Source organism: Amaranthus tricolor, chromosome 9 (genome assembly GCF_026212465.1).
Source record: "Amaranthus tricolor cultivar Red isolate AtriRed21 chromosome 9, ASM2621246v1, whole genome shotgun sequence".
NCBI classification, from domain to species: Eukaryota; Viridiplantae; Streptophyta; class Magnoliopsida; order Caryophyllales; family Amaranthaceae; genus Amaranthus; species Amaranthus tricolor.
This window is the reverse complement of record NC_080055.1, coordinates 20635609-20647307: the sequence shown is the minus strand read 5'-3', so window position 1 is coordinate 20647307 and position 11699 is coordinate 20635609. Positions and strand designations below refer to the sequence as shown.

Below are 11699 nucleotides of genomic sequence, written 5' to 3'. Positions count from 1 at the left end.
CACAATAGCTTCAACTCGTGCATCAATGGCTGTAGATACAGGTCAATCTTATTATTTGGATTGTTAGGACCGGGGACGATCATCGTTAAGAATATATATTGTTTATTCAAGCACATCAAGGGAGGAAGATTATATGGAGTAAATATTACGGGCCGACATGTATATTGTTGTCCCGAACTGCCAAATGGGTTGAAACCATTTGTACACAACCCCAGTCTCACATTTCTTGTCTCCCTAGCAAAATCCAGATGGGTTGCGTTGAATGTCAACGAGGCTTCACTGTCCGAGGGGTGACACATCTCTCCATCTTCAGAACGGTGCTCCGCATGCCACCTCATGTAACTGGCGGTAGACGCAGAAGCATACAACCGTTGTAGCCGAGGACCGAGGAGAAAGTAGTGGAACTGCTTTCTAGGGGTCTTATCTGTTATCCATCTAGAATACAATAGTCAATCTTCTCTACCGGCAATCCAAGAGTCGAAATTTGTTTCTTCGTATCATAAAAACTGGATGTCATCCGATTATCTTTCGGCAACATTAGCAACGACATCACAAGGAGGTAGAAAATGATGATGTGTATCAGGAAAATTAGTCGTTGCTGCATCATACACCATTTGTGCATATGGATTTTGAACTGTGTTCTGTTATTGCTCTACCGGAGCCAACACATTAATTAGTGCACCTTCAGAATATTTATGCAGGTACCAATAGTAGTAGTTTTCAACAAAGCCCTTCTTTAACAAATGATCTCTAACGACTTCTGGAGCAAACATTCTACGGTTATCACACCGATTACACGGACATCTAAGCTCATCTAGATTTTTTTCTTTGCAAATTTTATAAAATTCTTTGACCCCTCCTAAATATCTAATATTATAAACTCCTTTACAACTTTGCTTATACATCCAACTTCTTTCACTACGTAAGTCCATTACTCTGCGAAATAAGTAGCACGTATGACGTATGATATTAAAAAAAAAAAAAACTGACAAGTGTAGCAACAGCTTTTCAGAATACCGACTAATGAGCGACTGAAAGCTGATCGGTACTTGAAAAGTTGTTCCCGAAAATGAAGCTTGTCAGAGCATCTTTGACTGAATTTCAAAATTTGAAATTCAAGATTCCGACTGATTAGCGACGAAATGCTGGTCGGAATGTAGTCAGTATATCCTTAAAGAAAATTTTAATAAGCTTTTAGTACGACTATTTTTTGTAAAAATTAAAAGTACTAAATAGAAATAATAGTTTTTCTTAAATATATCCTCATATATACTATAAAAAGTGAAAATGTTAAATATATGTTTCCAAATCTAACGAAATTGAGCATCGTAAATTTTACTTATTTGTTTTGTTGCAACATCAAATTTTACTAAGAATAATTTGCGAATTAGAACTTAAAAATTGCGCTACTATGAATAAAAAAGTGGAAATATATATATATATATATATATATATATATATATATATATATATATATATATATATATGTAACGAATATACTAGCATAATCTCCTTTTTGTAATCTAACATAATTGTGTCAAAATGTATAAGTAAAAGGAATAAAGATTTCTGTCTTTGTGAATACACTAGCGCGAAGAGGGATGACAGTGAAGAGGTGAAAAGAGGAAAATTTTTAAATAATTTTTCTTTTTATTTAATTTTTTTAAAAAATAAAAACTATATGTTGTAACTGATTAGATATTTGCTAGTGATATTCTAGAAAAACACTTCTAAAATTCGAATTATCAAAAAATTAAAAATAAAATTAAGATAAAAAAAATTAATGAAATGTGACACTTTTATAAATCAATTACCTAAATGGCTAAAATTTAAGGATGTTTTCGCATTAAAAATATCTGTAGCACTATTATCATTGGATAAGTTTATAATAATCTTGCCACACCGAGTCATAAACTCTCCCCCACTTTAGAAAAAAAAGTCACCCTGACAAAACCCACACGAATATACACAAAGATTAATTAATAAGACCCACGAGCTTAGTACCAGTATTAATTACTCCTACAAGCACTCATTAAATACGTTTACAACACATATTTAATACACTCATTTAGCGTTTTCACCACCAATTTGAAAGAACTAACGCATTTAGGAGGTATTTTATTTGACGAAATAATTTATTATGTAATTTTAGCTTATTTTAATATAAATAAATTATAATTTTGTCAAATTAACCAATATTAATTTTTGATAAATTAACTAGTTAAAATAGTTTATTGCTAATTTGTTATAAATAAATTGTGTTTTTAACAAGATTCCTATAGCAAAAAATTTAAAATCAGCTATTTAAATTAATTAATAAATTCAATTGGTTAAATCAACCACTATAATCTGCTTTCGGTTACAACCATGGGCCGTTTACGAAACGCCCTCTACTCTGCATTCCCCACCATTTGTTGTCTCCACCTTCCCTTTCATTCATTCCTATTTCCTAGCAATGAAGCCCACTCTTCCATAACCACCAACCCAACAACCATGAACACATTAACCACCTAAAACAACCTTCAAAACTCATCAAAATGACCACATTTTCCTTCCTTTCTTCCCTTCTAACCCTCCTTTTCCTCTCTGCCGAATCCCCTTTCGGCCTCGGCATCGGCATTGGCATTGGTGTCGGTGGAGGAGCTGGTGTTTGGAGTGCTGGAGGCGCTAACACTCAAAATTTACCCCCACAACAATCACCATCATTAACCCCAAGTCTTGACAGAGCTTATACAGCTTTACAAGCATGGAAATCGGTAATTTCTGAAGACCCAAATGGGGTTTTAGCCTCTTGGGTTGGTCCAAATGTTTGTAATTATAAAGGGGTTTTTTGTTCTTCTTTACAAGATGACTATATTGGTGATTGCCCTTCTTATTCATCTGTTTCATCCATAGATCTCAATCATGCAAATCTCAAGGGGGTTTTAGTTAACGAACTCTCTTTAATCACTGAATTATCTCTACTCCATCTTAATAGCAACAGGTTTTCAGGTACAATTCCTGAAACTTTCAAGGAATTTGAGTATTTAACTGAATTAGACCTCAGTAACAACCAATTTTCTGGCACATTTCCTAATATTGTTCTTTATATGCCAAATTTGATGTATTTAGACATCAGATTTAACAATTTTTATGGGTTAATTCCTGATGAACTTTTCAATACCCAACTCGATGCAATTTTCATCAACAATAATCAATTTACTGGGCAAATTCCTCAAAATATGGGCATTTCTCCTGCTTCTGTGATTAACTTATCAAACAATAACTTTTCTGGGGGTATCCCTATAAGTTTAGGGTATGTAAATACAGCATTAAAAGAGATCCTTTTTCTCAACAATCAATTATCTGGGTGTATCCCAGATGGTTTCGGGTTGTTCTCAGAAATTACAGTTCTTGATGTTAGCTACAATTCATTAATGGGTCATTTACCTGATTCTTTGTCCTGTCTTGAAGGTATTGAAGTGTTGAATTTGGCACATAATAAGCTATCTGGGGAGTTACCAGATTTGGTTTGTTCACTCAGAAACTTACTAAATTTAAGTGTTGAATATAATTTCTTTTCTGGGTTTAGTCCAAGATGTACAAATTTGATCTTTAGAAGTGTTGGGTTTGATTTTTCATTGAATTGCATTCCAGGAAGAGGAATGCAGAGGCCTCCTCCACAGTGTTATGGTGTTCCTAGTATGATAGATAATTGCTTTAGAATACCTTCAGCTAAGCCTTTTCTTTGTGGGTCCAGCTTGCTTGATCTTATTCTAGGTATTGGAAATGTGCCATTTTCTCCTTGAATTTTAGGATAGCTTTAACAAGATTGTTGTAATTTGTAATTTTGTGTTGTAAAAGAGGTTGGTTGGTTGGTTGGGAGTATGCTATCTTATTTAGTATTGATAGTTGATGATGATTCTGACCTTGAGATCATAATGCCCTCATTTGTATGTAATCGATGACTTAGTAACTCGCTTTCCATGTCAATTTCATCATTGAAAATTGTAAGGAATTGTATAAAGTACTAGTATAAAAGATAAGCAATTTACTCATCATATGTAGAGGGATTTATTTTTTTTTATTCTTTGCATAATTGCATCTACTTGTATGGGATGTGGGTTTTAATTTTCATCTATATATGTAAAAGAATGATGATAGTTCCCATGAGTGAAATACGCTCGGTATGATGACGATGATGATATGTTAGTGAATAAATTGTGCTTTTTTTTTTCCATACACCAAAGTTCATTTGCACATAAATTAAGGTAGTGGATATATTGTCGGAAAATATTAATATCAATTACTCTTGTGAGAGACCATCTCTCGAATAGACGACCTCAAAACAAAAAGCTTACGTTCTTATCTATATTGAATTAAAGAGCTAATGACGGGACATTAAAATAGATGAATTAAAGTTTATGTGTGAAAAGTATGATAAATTTTGTTTGGTAGTGAAAAAAAAAATCAATATTATTCTTTTTTAAGGGTTATAGTGTAGGGCTGGAGATGTTTATTCAGGTCACAAGGTCAAATTTAATTCAGGTGTATTTTAAGTTTTGTTTAAAATCTGATTTTGTATACTTTCAGTAAACCAATCAAGACACTAAGAACAAAAAACATGATTGTAAAATTTGATACTCCATAATACAATATTTATTTTTGTGTCATTCTTTTGGATTTCTCACCAAATGCTTATGAGATAAATTTTTGTAAGATAGATGAAGTATATATATATATAATTCACAAACTTCACAATCTACAATCCTATAAAAATTGTCTCACCAATTAGTTGAGAATGTGATAATGACTTTTCTAATTTTGTCATTCTCCAATTCTTTATTCATAATTGAAATTTACGATAGTGAAAGACTTATTTTCAAACACAACCTTAATGAAATACTTCTATGACTTTGAGTTTGGATCTAGATTCTTTTATTTAAACCCTTAATATTATGATTCAGGGCTAAATCCAACCCTAAAAGTAGTCAATTTAAAGGCCGAGTTCAGACCCGACACGAACACTAACACGGACCCTTAAATGCCACCTATCTCTAGACATAACACAAGCATAGCACAAAATCAAGTGGGTAATGTCCATGCCTTATCAATGAAAAACGCTAGTGCGAAAGTACAATATAACACAATCAAATGGCATCACCAAATTTATTGGATTTATATCCTAATTCCTAGCCAGGGATTTCACAAATTTTACAATCAAATCAAGTGTTCCATTGGATCCTATAGAAAGTTGAAAATGATGTCTTATTGGGCAAGGGATAGGCAATCAATAAACCTTCGATGCCCAACACACAGAAGATGCGACAATCATGTTACGGCGTATGTTGGATTAGGCACTTTAAAAGATCGTTCAGCCATTGCAAATCCTCTCAAATCACTCCATTGATCACCTGAACTCCCATGGATTCTATAACCTTCATCTTGTAACTCCTTTCTCTTCTCCGATTTATACTCAGTTGCCGATTTGCTTAAATCAGTAGAATTCCTACTCCATTACAAGAATATGAAATATTAAACATAAAATAATTGAAGACCAAGAATATTAGGCCAGGACAATTCATCACATAACACCGTGGCCCACTCGTGTGAACACGGGACACCCGTGGGCTTAGGTCTACAAACCCACGGGTCAAGAGCGTTGACTTGCATATACACTCAGTGAGGTTTATTATTTCCCAAAACCATATGATAGTAAGAAGATTAGCTCACCCAATATATATGTAAGTCAACAACCGCTATTTTATCAATGTGGGATCTTGTCTCACATGTGCTTAAAGTGTAGGGCGCGGTAACTAACTATAGTTGGCAAGTTTGATTGTTGGTGTGGTATTAAATAATGTAATAAATATCATATTAATAAAGTTAGTCGTAAAAATTACTGAAAAGGTTTATAATCATGCTTATTATATTAGTTAGAATTTAGAAAATGAGTCTAGGCAATTTAAATAAGGGGGAGAAGAGGCAAGCCACGTGCAAAAAATTAGGTTCAATACTTCAACAAATGGATAGTCGAAGAATTTACTCTTCAAGTTTATAACTTGATATACCCTCTTCTCTGTCCAATATAAAACCACTCACATGTGGGTGCCTCATTGATAATATGAGCACTTTACCACTTACAAATCTCATTAGAAATGAACATTCAATTAAAAGCCCAGTGGTTAGATTAAACTCGTAGTCATAAAAGTCCAACAACAAATCTGGCTCTAATATCATGTTAAAATTTAGAAAATGAGTTTGGATAACCCAAACAAGGAGAATAAGAGAAAATCTACATACAACCCCCAAAAAAAATTCACTACTAAAACTAATTGGTAATAGTAGGAGTTACACCTTAAATTTATAAAGTGACATATCATATTCTCTTTCTCCGATGTTGAGAACTCACACGTAGGTGTTAATAGTGGAAACTTTTAACACCATTTTAATAATTTTTTTTAGATATCATTCGCATTCGATACTTCCATACAACTTCTATGGTATTAATTAAATGATGTCAAATGGTGCTTTTTCCGCAGGACAGATAGAGTACAGTAGGAGTAAGAGTTAGGACTTAGGAGTATACCTCAAAAGTAGTCTTTGCCAATGATCATATCCAGCATACCATAAATTGGACTCTGTAACGTTTCTAAGAGTTTCAGGTCTGCCTGTTAAAATGAAGATCGAGAACCCAAGTCGTTGTATTTCTTTGTATAGCCTCAAGCATGACTGCAGAGCAGGTACCTTACCTCGTAGCGCCCACCTTCTAAAGCCTTTTTTATTTTGTGCCTGTGCTCTTAAGTTTACAAGACCAAAACAAAAATTAATTTAATTTCGTAACTAGTGTAATCTATATTAATTATTGCCTCTTATTTTAATCAGATGTCTTATTTTGTGTTTTAACATATTCATCTTAAATATTTATTTTTTTCATATTTTATATTCATATTGAAAGAAATATGAGTTGATACAAATTAAAAGTTAGAAAGAACTATAATCTATATTTTTAGAGTCAATAACTCCTTTTTTTTTAAGGACAATACCATTCAAAAAACAACCAATGAGTAATTTCAAGGGAAATTGACCTTGTTTGTTAATGTTGACTAGTTAATATAACAATTAGGATGTATACATCATTAATAGAAGATATATCAATCCATTTTTATTTACAAATGCACAATATAGATATCACAAATTAATATGTATAAGCAATAAAGTATTTTTCAATAATTTTTGTATTAGACCGTCTCACAGTGAAACGGGTTTAAAGTGACTCTTTTAAATAACTAATTAAGTGAATGTTTTGATATTGAAATGTCTATTTTAACATTCATATTGATGTGTTAAGTATTAAACAACTAAAAATTTGTATTATAAATACTAAAATAAATATTGTAATTTATTTAATTGAACTAATTTAGAATTGCGTCACATAAAAATCGTTTTAAGTGAAAATTTGTGAATATATTGGGTGATGGCAAAATGGGTTCATAATCAACATTGATGCACAATTTGTGTTACTTGGACAATTTAAATAACTTATATTTCAAAGTTTGGTAAGTCTTAATATATTTTCAATATTATTCTATTCAATCGCACACAATGAAATAAAATGATAATGACAAATAATTGACGAACACATTTGTAAATATCGAATAAACATAATTAAGTAATGGAAATATATGTAGCAAAGTATCACATGTTATTTTTCCAACTGAATACAATGATGTATGTTACATTTTATAACATTTATCAAAGGCATTGCACTATATTCATCTTGAACCACCTCCATAAGTGTTTGTTTCATAATTATATATAAAAATATTCTAAATCTTGCTCCCTCTACCTTTAAAAATTGTCTCACCTTTTTTTTTATATGTGCCATTAAATTTACTTCATTTGACACTTTTACTCTAATTTTTGATATCATCTCATCCACATTTCTTATACAAGTTTATAAATATACCAGCTTATCCACTTTTCTTAATTTTGATGGAATATAGAGAGTACTACCTTTGTTCTGTTTTAGTTGCAATATAACAATTTTGCACAATATTTAAGAAACACTTTTTTTCAAAGCAAAATGACAATTTTGCCCTATTTCACATAGGTAAAATTGATAATAATATTTGGGAAAAGAAATAAAGTAGGGGGTAAAATATAGAATTGTATAGTTATTTTTGCCAAAAAGAATAATGTTACAAGTAATATGACACATAAGAAAAATAAGAAATATTGCAAGTAAATTGAAATGGAGAAAGTATATTATTAGTGATAAGAGCTTACATACCCAAAACCGTAAGTTTGATAGCCACGCAAGAAAGAAAGAAGAGTGTCATCAACGTCAAAGATCCAAGCATCCTTTCCATCACCAACAATGTGCACCATTTTTGCGTACTTCAATGCGTTTTCAGCAACCACGCTAATGTCGGACAAGTAACGATCACCATTCATATACTCCTTCACATACTCATAGCAACGTTCAGGAATGGTTGTCCAATTCCCTGCGTTGTTTGTTTCAACTGACAACCGCCAACTTCCGCAGTATACCAAATCATGAGATTGGGATAATACTGAAGATGCCAAACAAAATAGGCATAAAATGAGGAATTTTGGGATCATTTCAAATTTTCACATAAAAACATGGTTCTGGTGATGAGGAACATATTCATATATATCTTTGATTTAGGATAGAAGATTCTAAGTTGTTTCTTGTTGAATATAGATTAAGTCTCTTTTGAAAAGCACCATTTATCTTAAATTTTTGATAGATTTTTGGGTTAAATGAATATGAACAGTAGGAATATAAATTAATTTAATTGAATAAAAAGTAGGACAATAATACTCCTTTAGAAATTTATGTAGGTTACAAATTTTGACTGAATCAACAAGTCTATCATTTGATGTTTCTTTACGGAAGTTGAATTGCAACTTAAAGTGGTTGTGAAATATTTTATTTATGTTAGATGAGATGAATACATACAAATTTGCAAAACATATCCTTATGAATAGTAGCAAATTATGATGTAACAGTGCATGAATATTTGCCTTCTTGCTGTATTGCTATATACACGGAAGCATGAAAGTTTACCAATCTCTTATCAATCTCTTATACAAACTCTTAATCTTATATTCTCCCTACTTCTTAGCAATTTACTTATTATATTATATTTAACAAATAGTTATTGAATAGTACACTAGACGGATTGAGTATATATTATATTTTTCTTTGGATTTCAGTCATTTCAATCAGACTTTTAAAATTTTTACCGGATTTTTAACATATTGAACCTGATAAATTTTTTATAAGACTTGTATACAACAACACCCGTATAATAAGAGACTTGGCTACACACAATCCGATGAGATTCCAACTTATTGATTGGTACCCCTTCTATTCCTTAAAGAAGCTCACACCTTCCATTTTTGGTGTTTCATTTGTTCTTTCCATATAAATCTTTCCATTTATATCAAAAATTTTGGATAATAATAATCTTACTCATCCTCATTTAAATATTTTAATAATGCTTATGGTCCTCTTATATGTTCCACTAACTTCATTTTAACATTTTTATATTCCTTATGGTCCCACATGTTTCTCACTAGCTTAATAAAAATATTTTTTTATTACTTGTGGTCCTCATATTTTTTCTACTAACTTTCTTTTAATATTGCTTTAATATTTATGGTCCTCACTTTTCTTCCATCAAATTTATTATTTAATAAAATAATATCTCTACTATCTAAAATATTCTATCCTAATGTAAAATTCATTAAGAAACAGAGGGAGTATTAGAAAAAATAACCCGTCAAGTATATATGATAGTCGACCTCTTTAAAATTTTTTGATGTGAGATCACAAATGAGTAATTTTCCAAAAAAAATAGCAATTTTTAAAGTATATGTATAAAAGAATTATTCACAAAATGAAGAGAAAATTTGTTCCTTTTTATTATTGAGTCTTTCACCTACATAAAATATTAGAATCCACCGAAATTATCCCTACAAGCATACTTTCTAGAAACTAGGAAGGTGTTCTTAATAAATTATGAACTCCAACCAAAACAATCAACTACTTAGCTTGCGTTTCAAACCATCTCTTATATTCAACGTAAACAGCAACTTCTTCACATAACGCTATTTGTAATTGTGAAAACTTTGCTATGCCAAAAGGCTGAATTTCATTCACTACAAATCTGATAAACACAAGCCGTCATAACACAATATATTTGAATGATTTGCCAATATAATGTTAATAAAAGAAAAAATTCCTAATTTAGTGCTCACTAAAAAAAATTTCTCAAAATAGTGTTCATGTAGATGAGACTTGACACTATGCTACTATATTTTTGGTTTGGAACTTCCAAACCTTAATATGAGCTAAAACGATGGTTAGAATATTTTTTTTTTAAGGAATTGAAGAGTATTTGAAAGCATCTTCAATTTGCGATTCGCTTCTCTTGATAATTCCTATAGCAAGCTACAAATACTTGATACATTTGAAACTTGGATCAATCTGAGTAAACTAACAGTAAAACTAAAGAAAAAAACTATAACAAACATCATACATTCTATTAATTTTACTGTATAATAGAAAAAAAGAAGTTTGATTGTGAGCATGTTATTTGTCTTTTTTTATTGGTTAGTATTAATGGAATTTAACTAATTTGCATTTTTTACACTTATCATATTTATAAATTTATATTTTCGGAAAAACTCATACATTAATGGATGCAATAAATCACAATTATTCCAATTACACAGTTGTATATAAATACATTGTTTAAAAAATTATAATGGGAAATATATAATCTATTGTGTAGAATATTATATATTGTCCGATAAAATTTTGGAATTACACCGCGTAGAAAATTATACTGCAAATACATTTATTCCAGTGTAATTGGAATTACACAATTTAGAAAATTACACTGCAAAATTACACTGTGTATAAAATTATACAGCAATTTAGGAAATTATTTTAAGTTTATTATAATAGCCCCTTTTTCCATCAATTGTTATTTAAAACTAAAATGACATAAAATTCAATTAATTGATCATTAAAATCAGTCATTTATATTGTTAGACTACCATAATAACAATTTTGAATTTCAGAAAAATGTAAAGTATGGTTTGCAATCTAAAATTTCATTAAAATATTAACATATTTAAAATTCCGTGCATTGCATAGGTTTCTATCCTAGTTTAGATATAAAATTATTGGTGGACGTTGATTTACTTTTAGAAAAATTTGTTAGCAACAATTTTAACTTTGTCTTGACAATTCAAAAATATTCTTAGTATTGGTTAACTCAAAATTATCCTTAGGATTGGTGCACCCTTCTCATAAAGTAGATTAATTATAATTGACATTTTTGTTAAATTTTCCTCGTTTTTATTGGGAATAAGTTTTTTTTTTAATAAAGTAGATAAATAATTAAACTGCTTAATGCCGTCCTAAATGTGTTGCCCATACAATCCTAATTTTTTTTTCAAAATTCCCTTAACCCATTTAATTAAATGATATTTTTAGAGATATCTAAAGGAGAAAGGTGACTTTTAATTCTTTGTTGCGATTTTGTATCTATATTATTGTATCATAATTGATTCTATGTATTACATGTTATATATAGTTTATATACCAATTATTTTGTCGGTCTAATTTTTATATTTGAAGTTTCCAAATCAAATTCAGATAAATTTGGTTGAATTTCTTT

The 11699-nt window shown here is 30.4% G+C and overlaps 2 protein-coding genes across 2 annotated transcripts; one reads left to right on the top strand and one right to left on the bottom strand.

The window, feature by feature from the left end:
- The first annotated feature begins 2369 nt into the window (after nucleotides 1-2369).
- On the top strand, nucleotides 2370-4203 carry LOC130824196 (leucine-rich repeat extensin-like protein 4). Its single transcript, XM_057689094.1, has one exon. It carries the CDS (start codon nucleotides 2538-2540, stop codon nucleotides 3786-3788), a length of 1251 nt encoding a protein of 416 aa, XP_057545077.1. The 5' UTR covers nucleotides 2370-2537; the 3' UTR covers nucleotides 3789-4203.
- A 451-nt stretch (nucleotides 4204-4654) lies between these two features.
- Nucleotides 4655-8748, bottom strand: LOC130824197 (acid phosphatase 1-like). The gene is made up of 3 exons (XM_057689095.1): nucleotides 8273-8748; nucleotides 6569-6778; nucleotides 4655-5488 (listed from the first exon to the last, which is right to left on the bottom strand). Exons 1-3 carry the CDS (start codon nucleotides 8602-8604, stop codon nucleotides 5311-5313), a joined length of 720 nt encoding a protein of 239 aa, XP_057545078.1. The 5' UTR covers nucleotides 8605-8748; the 3' UTR covers nucleotides 4655-5310.
- Between the last annotated feature and the right edge of the window lie 2951 nt (nucleotides 8749-11699).

What these genes read in the sequence shown, in the direction of transcription:
- LOC130824197 (XM_057689095.1), bottom strand. Translation starts at nt 8,604, where the DNA reads ATGATCCCAAAATTCCTCATTTTATGCCTATTTTGTTTGGCATCTTCA. An exon ending in TATCAAACTTACGGTTTTGG is followed by an intron (nt 6,779 to 8,272) that starts GTATGTAAGCTC and finishes TGTAAACTTAAG; the next exon opens with AGCACAGGCACAAAATAAAA. An exon ending in TGGCAAAGACTACTTTTGAG is followed by an intron (nt 5,489 to 6,568) that starts GTATACTCCTAA and finishes GTAATGGAGTAG; the next exon opens with GAATTCTACTGATTTAAGCA.
- LOC130824196 (XM_057689094.1), top strand. Translation starts at nt 2,538, where the DNA reads ATGACCACATTTTCCTTCCTTTCTTCCCTTCTAACCCTCCTTTTCCTC.